This window comes from Schistocerca cancellata, chromosome 8 (assembly GCF_023864275.1).
Source record: "Schistocerca cancellata isolate TAMUIC-IGC-003103 chromosome 8, iqSchCanc2.1, whole genome shotgun sequence".
NCBI classification, from domain to species: Eukaryota; Metazoa; Arthropoda; class Insecta; order Orthoptera; family Acrididae; genus Schistocerca; species Schistocerca cancellata.
The window spans coordinates 137287351-137304065 of NC_064633.1; the positions used below are offsets into that span (position 1 = coordinate 137287351).

General features: G+C 44.2%; 1 protein-coding gene across 1 annotated transcript in view; it reads left to right on the plus strand.

The window, feature by feature from the left end:
* The window catches only part of LOC126094752 (polyamine-transporting ATPase 13A3-like), a 397184-nt gene that overhangs the window by 327416 nt on the left and 53053 nt on the right, over nt 1-16715 (plus strand). The window contains exon 10 of the mRNA XM_049909302.1: nt 3286-3489. Coding sequence (XP_049765259.1) covers nt 3286-3489 — 204 coding nt within the window. The remainder of the gene's footprint in view (nt 1-3285; nt 3490-16715) is intronic.

Consider the following 16715-nt stretch of genomic DNA (forward strand, 5'->3'; position numbering starts at 1 on the left):
AGAATATGTTCCACAGGATTGAGGGGTGTGGGTAAAGAGGTACGGGCTGTTAGGTAGGGAAACTATGAATAGGACAGGTAGGAGGTAAGGTGGATAGGTGTGATACAGTCAATGGGAAAGACTGAGAATGAGGAATAGTGTGGTGTATGTGGAGGAAAGAGATAGGAATGGATGGAAAGAGTAAAGGAGAGAGGAGGCCTGATGTGGAGTGGGACAGGTGTGGAAGAGTTAAAGGTGGTAGGAGGAGTAAATATTGGGTCAGATTTCATTGTCTAACAGAGGAAGTTGTTTCAAGTTGAGTTGAGACAGGATACGGGGTGTGTGTAGTTTTAGGGATGGAGGAATGTGTGTGTGAACGCACGGCAGTATACCAGGGTTTGTGATCAGAGGGAAGACAATGGAGTTATTAGAATCTAGTTTGCAGATGGTATAGGAGGTGCAGAGAAGTTAGATGTGTGTGAGGGGATGGGAATTGATAACGTGGTAGAGGATCTACGTAGGGGAAGGTAAACGGATGTGGAAAGCAAGGTAAGGTGCATGGCTTAGGAGGATTTGGAGATACTTACAGAACTTTAGTGAGGTGGAGACCTATGCAACATTCACACAGCAGAAGATCAGGCTTGTAGGTGTGAAGAATAGTGGGGGGGTTTAATCTCCAATACCGGAGTGTTAGTAGTTTTCGTACTTTAAGTCTATTGTGGGATTTCTTTTAAACGGTTAGTAGGTGAGGTTTCCATATTAGTTACCGGTCGAGGGTTAGTCCAAGATATTCTAGTGTGTTAGTTAACTGTATAGGATGTTCGTAAATGTCATGTAGAAGTCATGGAGGTGGAAGGTGCAGATGATTCGTCCTACAATTATTGTCTGGGTTTTTGAGGGGTTAATCTCGAGCAGCCATTGATTAACCCAGGAGGAAAACTGATTGAGGTGGATTTGATGGAATCTTTGAGATTTGTGAACTGTGGGGTAAAAGGCGAGAAAAGCGGTGTCATCAGCATACTGAAGGAGAGGGGCTGGTGGGGATGGCCGCAATGTACTCCGGCGGCGGGGTAAATAGTTTCCCTTAGAAGGATACCCGTGTGGTGCTGAGTGGGCATGTGACATGGCTCAAGAAAGTGATGCTCAGACTACAGAGTTCTCTGCCACGATAGGCCCGCTGCCCATTGGTGAGGTTGTCGCCGTGGAAGCTGTGTGACGTTACGAGGGAAACTGCCCGAGCCGTGCGGGGATAGATCGTAAACAGCTTCCTGAGTTATATGGCGAGAGCTCTTAACGTATATCACCCATGATAGGTTGCAGTCTACCATGTATGTCTGGTATGCGGAGATGCATACCAATTGCGATACACTGAGAATTTTACTTCACGATTCTGTAGAAAAAGATTGTTACAAATAACTGACTGATTAATTAGTTCATGGTTTAGTAAAACACCTACAAGAGCTGAATACTGTTTATCTTTCGTCATTTTAAAAATAAGTGTTCAAACAAAATTCTTTCTCATTGTAATGTTTAGGTAGGCATTAATATTGATGAAGGTGGTAGAGATGGGGAGGAGGGGGGGGGGGGGGGGGGAACGAAGTCCCATGCTTCTTTACAGAGCGTAGGGGAACGATGCGGGAGACCGGCACCGCCTACTAGGCAAGGTCCTAATGGAGGTGGTTTGCCGTTGCCTTCCTCCGACCGTAATGGGGATGACTGATGATGATGAAGACGACACAACAACACCCAGTCATCTCGAGGCAGGAAAAATCCCTGATCCCGCCGGGAATCGAACCCGGGACCCCGTGCTAGGAAAGCGAGAACGCTACCGCGAGACCACGAGGGCGGACGGGGGGGGGGGGGGGAGGTACTAGCTAATATCTGTATTGCACTCAGGGTTAATAGTCTCACAAGGGAACCTCCCCATTACAAGTTGGCACAGCGGATAGGCCTTGAAAACTGAACACAGATCAATCGAGAAAACAGGAAGAAGTTGTGTGGAACTATGAAAAAAATAAGCAAAATATACAAACTGAGTAGTCCACGCGCAAGATAGGCAACATCAAGGTGAGTATGAGCACGGGAGCGCCGTGGTCCCGTGGTTAACGTGAGCAGCTGCGGAACGGGATGTCCTTGGTTCAAGTCTTCCCTCGAGTGAGAAGTTTAATTTTTTTATTTTCAGACAATTATCAAAGTTCAGGCACTCACACATAATCAACTTCCCTCTCCAAAATTCCAGGACATGTTCAGATTTGCTTCGACATATGCAGGATTTGACGGTACACACACGGAAAAATTTGAAAACGTTAAAAACATATGTTTTGACAGAGCACAGGGAAAACTGCGTGACTGTGAAACTGTTGCATTCATTTGTTGCAGTTTATGTGACAAACTCTTATGTTTTCATCACTTTTTTGGCAGTGATTATCACATCCACAAGAAAACCTAAATCGGGCAAGGTAGAAGAATCTTTTTACCCATTCGCCGAGTGTACAAGTTAGGTGGGTCGACAACATATTCCTGTCATGTGACGCACATGCCGTCACCAGTGTCGTATAGAATATATCAGACGTGTTTTCCTGTGGAGGAATCGGTTGACCTATGACCTTGCGATCAAATGTTTTCGGTTCCCATTGGAGACGAACGACCTTTCGTCTACTAATCGTACGGTTTTGCGGTGCGGTCGCAAAACACAAACACTAAACTTATTACAGTGAACAGAGACGTCAATGAACGAGCGGACAGACCATAACTTCGCGAAAATAATGAAAGTAAACTTTTCACTCGAGGGAAGACTTTAACCAAGGACCTCTTGTTCCGCAGCTGCTCACGCTAACCACGGGACTACGGCGCTCCGGAGCTCACACTCACCTTGATGTTGATTATCTTGCGCATAAACTACTCAGTTTGTAAATTTTGCTTATTTTTTTTCATAGTTCCACACAACCTCTTCCTGTTTTCTCGATTGATCTGTGTTCAGCTCTCAAGGACTATCCACTGTGCCAACTTATAACTAAATCTGAGAGGGGTGCGATGGGGAGGTTCCCTTGTCAGAAAGACTGAGCGTTCGAGGTCACGCACTTCCCTTGTAAGAACAGCTACGTTAAAAACGCCTTCCATTAATGATGATAGTTTAACAGCCGAAACGCGCAGCGAATGAACTAACGTTTTCGTGGCAGACGCAGAATTATATGAATTTTTTATTTTAGTTAACTGCTACAGTTCTCACAGTGGAGTCCATAGTGGACGTAACTGTAACCTTGTTGAGCCGGACGAGCTGTGACGGACGGGGACGTTTGGCGGCAGGTGATGCAGTCGCGAGGGCAGAAGGGCGGCTCTGCCAGGGCGCTGGTCCTGCGGACGGGCTACCTGACGGCCAAGGGCGAGCTGGTGCGGTCCATCCTGTACCCGCCGCCAGCCGACTTCCGCTTCGACCGAGACGTCGGCCGCTTCATCATCGTGCTGGGCATCATCTCCACCTGCGGTCTAATCTACACCATCGTCTCAAAGGTGAGCCCCATTCGCTCCTCTGTCTACACTAATTACTGGAAAAAAATTAACTAAAGTCTGCACTGGCTGTTAACGTTTGCAGCCATTTCTCTCAGTCGCTACTCCAATTAGGGTCCAGCGGGCTATTCCGCTCACGGGGCTAATCCGCCTGAAATAATAAATGTTGCAACAGTGCTCTAAGTTCCTCAGAGTCAAGATCGTTTTGCCTCCAGTCTCTGACAGTATCCCTGTATAGCCGCATGTGGTGTAGTAAGAATGTTTTCTATTAAATTTATTGACAGGACAGGAGAACTAACTATAGAACTAATCGAATTGTCATAGGCTACTGCCGTAGTTAAATAATACAACCTAACAAATTAAGGAATGCTCAATAACGTGAAACTGTTATTCTTATTTGCATAGAAACACACGTCATGCAGTGTGTGTACCAACAAATATAGCTGGCTTTTCCACAAAGGTCTGATTTGCCGCGTCTTTAGGAATGTCGTGCACATAGGGCTATTTTGCCCGTAGACGTTGGGCTATTACCGCTCCCTCAAATTATTAGTTTTGTGAGTAGGCTCTTTAGGTTTTTATGTTGGTAACGCCACGTAGCGCTCTGTATGAAAATCACTGACTGTGCTGTGTGCAGTCTGTAGCTGGTTGGACTCATTGTTGGAATATTCGCTTCTGTATTGTTGGATAGTTGGATGTGAACAGCACGTAGCGTTGGGCAGTTGGAGGTGAGCCGCCAGCAGTGGTGGATGTGGAGAGAGAGATGCCAGAGTTTTGAGAGGTTACTATAAGCGGACGATCTGGACGTGTATCCGCCAGAAAAAGGAAATTTCTAAAGATGGTTGTCATGAATTAATGGATATACATGGTGTTACAAAAAGTACGGCCAAACTTTCAGGAAACATCCCTCACATACAAATAAAGAAAAGATGTTATGTGGACACGTGTCCGGAAACGCTTAATTTCCATGTTAGAGCTCATTTTAGTTTCGTCAGTATGTACTGTATTTCCTCGATTCACCGCCAGTTGGCCCAATTGAAGGAAGATAATGTTGACTTCGGTGCTTGTGTTGACATGCGACTCATTGCCCTACAATACTAGTATCAAGCACATCAGTACGTAGCGTCAACAGGTTAGTGTTCATCACGAACGTGGTTTTGCAGTCAGTGCAATGTTTACAAATGCGGAGTTGGCAGTTGCCCATTTGATGTATGGATTATCACGGGGCAATAGCCGTGGCGCGGTACGTTTGTATCGAGACAGATTTCCAGAACGAAGGTGTCTCGACAGGAAGACGTTCGAAGCAATTGATCGGCTTCTTAGGGAACACGGAACATTCCAGCCTATGACTCGCGACTCGGGAAGACCTAGAACGACGAGGACGCCTGCAATGGACGAGGCAATTCTTCGTGCAGTTGACGATAACCATAATGTCAGCGTCAGAGAAGTTGCTGCTGTACAAGGTAACGTTGACCACGTCACTGTATGGAGAGTGCTACGGTAGAACCAGTTGTTTCCGTACAATGTACAGCGTGTGCAGGCACTATCAGCAGCTGATTGGCCTCCACGGGTACACTTCTGCGAATGGTTCATCCAACAATGTGTCAATCCTCATTTCAGTGCAAATGTTCTCTTTACGGATGAGGCTTCATTCCAAGGTGATCAAATTGTAAATTTCCACAATCAACATGTGTGGGCTGACGAGAATCCGCACGCAATTGTGCAATCGAGTCATCAACGCAGATTTTCTGTGAACGTTTGGGCAGGCATTGTTGGTGATGTCTTGGTTGGACCCCATGTTCTTCCACCTACGCTCAATGGAACACGTTATCATGATTTCATACGGGATACTCTTACCTGTGCTGCTACAACATGTGCCTTTACAAGTACGACACAACATGTGGTTCATGCACGGTGGAGCTCCTGCACATTTCAGTCGAAGTGTTCGTACGCCTCTCAACAACAGATTCGGTGACCGATGGATTGGTAGAGGCGGACCAATTCCATGGCCTCCACGCCTCCTGACATCAACCCTCTTGACTTTCATTTATGGGGACATTTGGAAGCTCTTGTCTACGCAACGCCGGTACAAAATGTAGAGATTCTTCGTGCTCGTATTCTGCACGGCTGTGGTACAATATGCCATTCTCCAGGGCTACATCAGCGCATCAGGGATTCCATGCGACGGAGGGTGGATGCATGTATCCTCGCTAACGGAGGACATTTTGAACATTTCCTGTAACAAAGTGTTTGAAGTCACGCTGGTACGTTCTGTTGCTGTGTGTGTCCATTCCATGATTAATGTGATTTGGAGAGAAGTAATAAAATGAGCTCTAACATGGAAAGTAAGCGTTTCCGGACACATGTACACATAACATATTTTCTTTCTTTGTGTGTGAGGAATGTTTCCGGAAAGTTTGGCCGTACCTTTTTGTAACACCCTGTATATGATGATTTTTGAACATTGTTAAGGTAAATACGTTGTTTGTTCTCTATCAAAATTTTTCATTTGCTAACTATGCCTATCAATAGTTAGTGCCTTCAGTAGTTAGTATCTTTTACTTAGCTGGTAGTATTGGCGCTCGCTGTATTGCAGTAGTTCGAGTAACGGAGATTTTTGTGTGGTAAGTGATTCATGAACGGTATAGATTATTGTTAGTCAGTGCCATTCTTTTGTAAGGATTACTGAAAGTCAGATTACGTTGCGCTAACAATATTGTGTGTCAGTTTAGTGTTGATCAGAATAAGTAAAGAGAAAACTGTTTGAGTACTTTGAGTTTTGCTCAGCTGTTTGAAAATCAAATAACGTAGAAGTTTACCAGCACATTCATTCATAATTTTTCAATGGTCTCAGTTTAATTGATGTCTTACTGCGAAATTCTAGAGAACGCGTTTTCTTGGTTTCTCTTCTGATGGTCCGCACGTACCATAGGAAAAAGCCAAGTGTTTCGTTCCTCGACGAAGATATGAAACAAACAGTAACAAGTGTTACAGGTATCTCCTCTGAATAATGTGCCAGTAATGTGCTACACGGTTACACGAAGTATGTGTCGGTGCAAAACGACGAAAAATCCAGAATGAAATTTTCACTCTGCAGCAGAGTGTGCGCTGATATGACACTTCCTGGCGGATGAAAACTGTGTGCCGGACCTAGACTCGAACTCGGGACCTTTGCCATTCGCGGGCAAGTGCTCCACCAATTGTTTTTGTTGTTGATCTAATTTTGTTCGTAACTGATTGTTGTATTTGCTCGGGACGGACGTCCTATGACACTTGTTCAAGTTCATCGCTTGATCCGTCACACAGTTTTTTTTTTTATTATTACAGAGGGTAGCTAACCCTCTGACCGTGCCAACGGAACTACCTGAGCGCAACTCACGATCCCTCCTCACAGCTTGGAAGGTAGGAGACGGGGTACTGGCTGAAGTAAAGCAGTGAGGACGGGTCGTGCGTCGTGCTTGGGTAGCTCAGTTGCTGCCGGCAGGTAGCTCAGCGTGTTCGGTCCGAGAGGCGCTAGCGCTCTGTAATAAAAAAAAAAAAAAAAAGAAAAAGCTGAGTAAGGGAATCAACGGTCAACTTGAACGGATGTCATGTGACGTCCCCCCAGACCAAACGCAACGAACAGTACCGAACAAAATGGAAAAAAAGCAACTTGGTAGAGCACTTCCCCGCGAAAGGCAAAGGTCCCGACTTCGAGTCTCGGTCCAGCACAGTTTTAATCCGCCAGGAAGTATCATAGAACGAAAATTGCTAACTTGTTGTAAATGCTTGTGTTTTTGACACTGAAATACAGTGGGCATAATAGACTCTTGACTGGGTTGAATAGCCCCATCATTTTTATATGCTGTGTTTGCTGCCTCCTTCTGGTGTTTGTTTAATACTTTGTTTGCGTAAAGGAATCTCGATCTTCTATATACTGCAATTTATTCACATTTAAAATACTATAATTATATCACATGACAGCTTTTTTAAAAAGGTTCATGTCATATTATATAGAGCTTACAGTTGAAAAGAGCGGAATAGCACCGCTATATCCTATGCTTTATCAAACAGATCAGAAAAAAATTCCGTATTTTACAAATGGAAGTGTTATTTGTTTCTACCAAATATGTTTCGCCTATTCGTGCTAGACTTCGTTAGTGGCCTATACTAAAGGGTGACACAAAAAAGGAAACTTTTTAAATAAAAAATCCAATAAAATTTTTATTGATAGCAGTTGAACCACTACAACTTGCCCCTAAAAGACCGCACTCAAAGTTATCAATGTTTGGAAATTATGTCCTCCTGTGCATATGTATTCTTCCTATCTGCTCCTGAGGTTCCCCAATGATTGGTGCAACATCTTAGCTGGGATACCACGAATTTCGTCTTCAACTCTATGTTTCGATTCATCTGGTGTTCTTACCCGAGTCGTGTAGACCCCACTCTTAAATTAGCCCCACAAGAAAAATCCACAAACGGACAAATCCATTGATCTTCAGGGCCAGAGAATGTCATCGGATCTTTAAATGACGCTGTTACCGAGCAATTCTCCCACAGCTGCCACTGATTGCGTTGCAGTGCGGGATGCCGCACCATCCTGTTGAAACCAGGTTTCATGAAGTTGTGGAATATTGTTCAACGCAGGTGCAACAAAATATTGAAGCATTCGAAAGACTAGAGTCAGTTACAGCGTATAAGGGAACTGCACGCCATACTGTGACCTCGCTGACATGTAGAGGACGCTCATGAACTTTATTACGTTTGCCATATGCCCAGTAACTGCAGTTCTGCTTTTCCACGTAACCTCTGAGATAAAAATGGGTCAAAGCTTGTTCAGAAATCCACTATCCTCATTTATGTTTGCCATAAGCTGCTGACATAATTCTAACCGCAACTAGTAATCGTTCTCTTTAAGTTGTTGCACGATTTGCAGCTTCTTTCATTGTTTTTGTAAAGCATTTTCATGGCAAAAGCACGCTATCGACCAAACCTCTGATCCTTAATTGCTAAATGGCGAAACTGTTTACAGCCCATGCTATCTGATTCGCAGTGCTGCCAACTGCATGCATTTCTTTTGACTCTTTGCATTTAATACGAGTTTCAGTTAGGAAGGAAAACCCCCTACATTTTTTATTTTTATTTTACAATAAAATTAAGTACCATACACATAGGATAACTGCTACAGCATTCACGGTTACGTTGTCAATTTTCAGTATAATCACCAGATTTGTCCACAATGTTTCTTTCACCTTCAAACAAAAGCACATATACATGTGCAGTAAAAATCATGGTCCTGCTTCGTCAGCCACTGGCACACAGAATTTTTCGTCTTCCTCTCTTTAAGGTGATGCCCACGTTGAGCTCTTTGAGTGACCAGAACAGACTGAACCCTGATGGTGCAAGGCCTCTTTATTCTGGTCGGCCAAAAATTTCAGTACCCAGCGTGCACAAACCTTGGAGTAGCCCATTTTATCAATTAACGTCATCACATTGCCTTATCGCTGGGCAATTGACGACGTGCTTCATCTTTTGTTACCCGGTGCTCGTCATGGACGATTTCAAATGTTCAAATGTGTGTGAATTCCTAAGGGACCAAAGTGCTGAGGTCATCGGTCCCTAGACTTACACACTACGTAAACTAACTTATGCTAAGAACAACACATACATCCATGCCCGAGGGAGGACTCGAACCTCCGGCGGGAGTGGCCGCGCAATCCGTGGCATGGGGCGTCAAACCGCGCGTCCACTCCGCGCGGCATGGATGATTTGGTCAACTTTCTGGTCAGCTGTTCCGCGTTGCATCGGCCAACTGTGTTCGCCAACTGTGTTCGCCCTTCAGCTTCCCCACGACGACGAACACATCGCATAACGTTGCTGGCGTCCACATTAGCATCTCCATAAACATTCCACAGCTTTTCACGAGCGCAGTTGAGCGTTTCACCTTGCGCAGTAAGGAATTCAATCACGGAACGCTGTCTTTACACACGTCAATGTCGGCCATTTTGTAAACCTACACAGTGTTGTCTATTGTTGCTGCAGGACACTGTTACTGTAGTGGGCTGTAGAAGGTTCGTGGAAGTATACAGAATTCAGGATTACAACGTTACCATTTCAATGAAGGAGGGAAAAACAGGAGCTATTATTTACTGACTATACCTCGTATTTGCACATTTTTTTACATCATTAGCTGCTTGCCATTCGTAGCGTTCTTTAAAAATAAAAACTTAGAATAACGTTCATTAAAAGATATTAGTTTTGTAATCCAAATTTACTGTGTGATGCGTTGTTGAATAAATGGTGTGCTTAATCAGTTTTACTGTAATCTAAAGAAAAACTGAACAACTTAATCTGAAAAATCAGTATGTAATGGCTATAACGAAATCAGCCCTCTGAAATTTACTCAGTCTCGTGAGCACAGCGTTCTCTGGTCCTGTGTAATAAACTGATAAAATTCCATATGCAAATAAACAATGAAATACATATTTCTTAGCTCTTGAGTCCACAACGGATGTAATCTTGGTATTCTGTTCTCTGCACAGTAGGCATACAAAATATTCAATCTTGGCTCAGCGAAGTGCAATGCCGGCTGTAAAATGGCTTCATACTAAAAATGTCAGTAGATTAATTGATTAATGAATAACTTTGCAAATGTTCAGTGATAATTTTGAATATTGGCTCAACGCTGTGCAATGCTGCCCGCATTGAAACTGTTACAAACATTATTACTTTCGTACTTTAATGTCTTTCTGACTCTGAGTGAAAAATCATTTCTTTTAAAAAATACTCATTGGATTTAAACAAACACGACATGGAAGAGCATGAGGTACTGTTAACGGGATATGCTAAGACCGAATGCTTCAGTTCCAAAATGGTATTCAAAATAAAGTTTCTCATTCACAAAATCTAATATGAAGCATTTTACGTTAACTTCAAAAATCAGTGAACTTCTTAACCGCTCTACAATTCTCACTTAATGACGTAGTTAACAGTACTTGGATAGTTAGTTACATGACAAAAGTCTAACATCGTTTAACAAAATAGATTCCAAAATTTACCTTGTCTGTATCAGGATTACAAAACACACAAAATATTACAAATCGGGTGTACCTAATCAACGTATACATTAAATCTGTTGGTAAATACTTAGTTCCTACATTCAAGGGCCACTACTGGAAAATTAACAAGATCCACATTGAGTTGCTGCATACTTAAAATTAAATATACAAAATTTCATCACCTTACAAAACCGTATTATGCTTCTTCCATAGGCCAACAGCTAAATTCCACAGCTAGCCATTACCTTAAAGTTTTGCATCCTACCTTTAACAGAGTGCAACGGCAACTGCTACTGCGCTCTGCGCGCCCCTACTTACAATCGCTTCTGCTACTCAGGCAACATCTTTGGTTCAGTGGTATCAATGATACACCTTGTCTACATGCGATAACCATTACATGTCATTTTTCATGCCATATATTAGAAAATCGGGCTCCACGTACAGATGGACCCCTCACACATTTAATAATGGTAATAGCACCGAAAGCAGTCATGCCATAAAAAAAAAGTTAAATTAAAATTTAGTCTCCTTTCAATCCATCCTTCAGTGATCATCTATCCTACAAGATATTCTGCCATATTTACGGCTATTGCGTCCATGGAGGGCAAATTGCTAGAATGCTAATTTCTGTTCCTATTTTTTCTGCGAGTGCTGAGTCCAGTATTTGTGTGTGTCATGCTGATGGCTATGATGAAGGATTTTGTAGAATACGGTAAAAGCACGGTATAGACCTCTCCACTGATCCATGATTACTAAATGGCGAAACTATTTACAGCTCAAGGTGCCTATTTTGCAGTGCTGCCAACTTGATACGACTGCCACTACACATTTCTTTTGACTGGAATATTTTTTCTCCGAGTATTGTGTGTTTATGCGCGTCGTGTTGATGGCTCTGATGAGGAATTTTGTAAAATGGTTAGACTACTCTTATGGATTATTATGAAAACTAAAGCGATATATGCCATCCACGCAAGAAAACAATGAAACCAGCAAAGAACGATTTTATGTTCTGGACGGAGGAGACTTTAGACATTGTCCTCTCAAGACACTATACATCACACCATTTTTACAGGTTTCCGTGGCAGTCTGAATCTGACTGATAATATATTAAACCAAGGTAGTACATTGAAATAGTGTTGATAGATCACAGCCAGGTCGATAGGTGGTAGATGGACAAAAGAGTTGTTTCCTAGACTCCAAGAGATAAGAAAAAACTGACTCGACGACTCAATGGAAGATGGGTCGGTGGCATCAAGGAACATGTAGGAGGAAATGGGAGTATAAAGTTTCAGACAATGAATGGAGATGTCTGGAGAAGGTGTTCATCCAGCAGTGCGTCTCGAATGGTTGTTGTTGTTGTTGTTGTTGATTATGATGATGATGATGATGATGATGATGATGATGATGATGATATCTACATCTTCAGAAATATGGAGAAAATAATCATTGGCGGGATTCACTCTACACATCAATATTATAAATCCCCTTAATATTTACTCTTAGAAGTAAGATTGGTATTTTCATTGTTTCGGTGAAAGTTTTTGTCTGTTACAACATAATATGAGGTTATAGCTTCCTGTTATCATATTTATGCTATAGGAAAACACCTTAAATTTAATACAGAAGATTCTCAAAGTACTTTTCTTCTGCAGTGTCGCATGTGTAGAGTCTTGAACTGAATTCCAAGATGACACTCTGAAGAACATTAATTTGGACTGCATGAATCTCTCTGCAAATTTCAGTACTAACATCCTGGAGCGTTGCAGTTGCATCAGACTCTGTCCTTCAGATATCCCAGTTATAAATAATCACACAGGTCGAGATGAGGACTATAAGGGGGCTATTCCACACCATGTCCAGTGAACGCTGACGTGTCCATCGCAACCATTTAATCCTTGAGTAACTCCTGAAAGATATCCGTAGTGTGACGTGGACTTCCTCCATCCTGCATGAACCAGTAGTTTCGAAGCATTTGGCCTCGTTGTGTAGCCGGTACAAATTCATGTTCCAGCACATGTCCGTATTTGTCCGCTGTGACATGTCTGTCAGTAGGAATGGGCTCAGTAATGTATTGCGCACTGATTGCGAACCAAACAGTGACTTTCTGTTGATGATGTGGAGCAGCTTGAATTCGGGTTTCCAGTAGCCCAGTGAGGCCAGTTCTGTTTTATAACGCACCCTCGGAAACGGAAGTGTGCCTCATCACTAAACCAGATCTGCTCCTTCTCCACTGTTTCAGTTTCAAACACCTCAATCATCTCATTTCGAAGAGAATACCGATACCCAACATCCCTGTCCTTCAAAGGTTGGCTTCGTTGAATTTGTGACGGAAATGCTTAATTCTCCTTTTCATTATCCTGTGAAGAGACCGTCGTGATATCTTGATTTGCTATGCTGCAACTCTTGTTGATGCAATGGGCTCCTCATCAAATTAGGTTCGCAATCGTTCCACGTCCTCCAGTGTTACAACTGAGGCTACTTGTCCTGACTGGCCCTTCCTGGAATCAGTTAGGGATCTGGTCTTTTCAAAACAATTAATCAACCTGTTAAAAACAAAAACTTACGGAAAACATCACACGAAATCTGTATCAGTGGATGCTTAAATTATGTCATCATAATATGACTTCATTTCTGTACTGCCTTTGAACGTGGAACCCGGGTTCCCGGATTCGATTCCGGGCGGGGTCAGGGATTTTCTCTGCCTCGTGATGGCTGGGTGTTGTGTGCTGTCCTTAGGTTAGTTAGGTTTAAGTAGTTCTAAGTTCTAGGGGACTGATGACCATAGATGTTAAGTCCCATAGCGCTCAGAGCCATTTGAACCATTTTTTTTTTTTTTTGAACGTGGAATACTAGCTGGAGCTAGATGCATGAGACGTTCCATTCCGGGAATCGTTAGGTAATTCAATATTCCCTGACCCACGGTGTCAAAAGTGAGCCGAGAATACCAGATTTCAGGCATTACCTCTCACCAAGGACATCGCAGTGGCCGACGGCCTTCGCTTAACGACCGACAGCAGCAGCGTTTGCATAGACTTGTCAGTACTAACAGACAAGCAACGATGCGTGAAATAACCGCTCAAACCAGTGTGGGGCATACGACGAAAGCATCCGTTAGAATAGTGTGGCGAAGTCTGGCGTAAATGGGCTATGGCAGCAGACGACCGACGCTAACATCATGACATAGCCAGCAGCACCCATTCTGGGCTCGTGACCATAGCGCCATAACGGTTGGGCCCTAATTCCGGTATCAATTGGTACGAGCTGACCTTAGCTTTCGTGTGGCGCAGACCCCACAAAGCCAAGGACCCAGGTTGTCAATAAGGCATAGTGAAAACTGGTTTTTCTCCACAATAGTGTAGACCGTGGTTTCTTGAAATGGAACAGATCATTGACTGGAAATAGTTATGTTCGCCTACTTGGAGACAATCTGCAGCCATTCATGGACTTCATGTTCCGAAACAACGTTACTGGGTCACAATTGTTCGCTACTTGTTTGAAGAACATTCTAGTCAATTCGAGCGAATGATTTGGCCACCCAGATCGCCCTACATGCTTCCGACCCGCCAGGGTAGCCGAGAGCGCTAACGCACTGCTTCCGGGACTCGGGTAGGCGCGCCGGCCCCGGATCGAATCCGCCCAGCGGATTAAAGACGAGGGCCGATGTGCCGGCCAGCCTCGGTGTGGTTTTTAGGCGGTTTTTCACATCCCGCTAGGTGAATACCGGGCTGGTCCCCGTGTTCCGCCTGAGTTACACGGCTCGCAGACATCTGAACACCTTCGCACTATTCCATGGATTACACTCGACGCAGACAGTTAGGGTACACTCATTCCGTCCCGGGGGGTATGGGGTTGCGGCAGGAAGCGCATCCGGCCACCCCTTAACCATTAACATGCCAAATCCGATTGACGATGGCTGACCCTGCGTAGCTGCGGGACAAGGCTCAAGCGATAGAAATAGATCGCCCTACACGATTCCCACAGTACATTTATACGAGCCATAATCGGGAGGTCAGTTCGGGCACAAAATCGTACTTCGCCAACACTTTCGCAGATACAGGCGGCTGTAGAGGCAGCAGAGGCTCAATGTTTCTGCAAGGAACTTCCAGCGACTTGTTGAATCCACGCCACGTCCAGATGCTGCGCTATGCCGGCCAGAAGGAGGTCCGACACGATATTTGGAGATTTCCCATGACAAGGAGAATCATTTACGGCATGCAGTTAAAACACAGTATACAAACAGTTAAAACACGGTATACAAATACTTTCTGAGACCTACTTTGTGCAACCCTTTGCATACATTGATGATCCAAACCATTGTCATCACTGTGGTGTCACCGCCAGACACCACACTTGCTAGGTGGTAGCCTTTAAATCGGCCGCGGTCCGTTAGTATACGTCGGACCCGCGTGTCGCCACTATCAGTGATTGCACACCGAGCGCCGCCACACGGCAGGTCTAGAGAGACTTCCTAGCACTCGCCCCAGTTGTACAGCCGACTTTGCTAGCGATGGTTCACTGACAAAATACGCTCTCATTTGCCGAGACGATAGTTAGCATAGCCTTCAGCTACGTCATTTGCTACGACCTAGCAAGGCGCCATTACCAGTTACTATTGATACTGTAAAACATGTACCGTCAAGAGCGATGTTCACCTATTATGGATTAAAGTTAAGTATTCTACCAGTTACCTCCTTTTTTCTGAAGTCTAAAAACCTTGTCCTGTTCCAGACCTCACTACAGCCTGCGTGAGCTTAAACGCGTGCCTTTCGGCTTCCTCATAGTGGTTGGTTGGTTGGTTGGTTTGGGGAAGGAGACCAGACAGCGTGGTCATCGGTCTCATCGGATTAGGGAAGGATTGGGAAGGAAGGCAGCCGTGCCCTTTCAGAGGAACAATCCCGGCATTTGCCTGGAGTGATTTAGGGAAATCACGGAAAACCTAAATCGGGATGGCCGGACGCGGGATTGAACCGTCGTCCTCCCGAATGCGAGTCCAGTGTCTAACCACTGCGCCACCCCGCTCGGTCTTCCTCATAGTGGATTGGCTGTCTTGCCAATCCACAACAGTCACCTGCTTAACAACGTGTTGGTCCAAAATTGGAACGCAATACTGCAGCGATTCTGGGTATCACGGATTCGGCGAGTCCTTGATCGGTTTCCGGAGGTACGTGGAACCAATTGTCTATTCACAGGTTGACTAGAAGATGGTTTCATTTGATACATCACATCCTAAGACATCAAGAAATCGTCAGTTCGGTAATATGGGGAAGTGTGGTGAGTAGAAATTTTAGTGCAGGGGCAAAGACTTGTACACAGGAAGCAAACTCACATGGATGCCGGTTGTCATGGCTACGCAGGAACGAAAAGGCTGCCATAGCACAGCCTAGCGGGGAGAGCTGCAAAAACTCCCACTCCGGACCGTAGTCTTCACACATATCTGATTCACGAAGTAACTTCCTTACCGCAACAATCCCACGCTAAGCCGCGGAAACTTACTCACCAGTTGCTGTCGTGTTGCGCAGTATCAGAGCGCCATCTGTCTCAATCTCTGAGTGGTCATTTACCACGTCCTGCGATATCCTCCTATTATTCTCGTCAGCGCAGCAGAACACAATCTGGGAACCACCTCCAGGAAGCGGTTACGTGCTCGGCCGATGAATTACAGCCAGTCTCAGAGGCTCTATGGCATCCTACTGCTTATATAACAGAAGGTAGAGTGCTGTTTAGGTGGTGTCGAAAGGCTGTTGCTGCATGCATTTCCAAATGTCTGTTATAATATCACTTTGGATATGGAGCACCAGTGTCAGCGACCGAAGGAAGGCAACCTCGGACAATCTGGACCCCCGTGTTGGAGGTTAATGCAATGGGCCAAATAAACATTCATAAAAAAGTCGCTTGCCAGAAACGCTGTAAGACTATAGAAGGAAGTATATTATAGAATACAGAATAGGTAATGGAAATAGAGTATTCTGTTTGGTGTATGGAACGTATTGAAAATTCTTCATTCAAGTTTTCTGCTTATATTGCTGAGTGGAATTGACTCTACTGTCTCTTTACTATTCTTTATCATCTCAACACTGACACACAATATCCTAGCGCAACGCAATCTGATTGCTACTATTCTTTGTCATCTCAACACTGACCCACAATATCCTAGCGCAACGCAATCTGATTGCTCAAAATGACTTCAAATAGTTA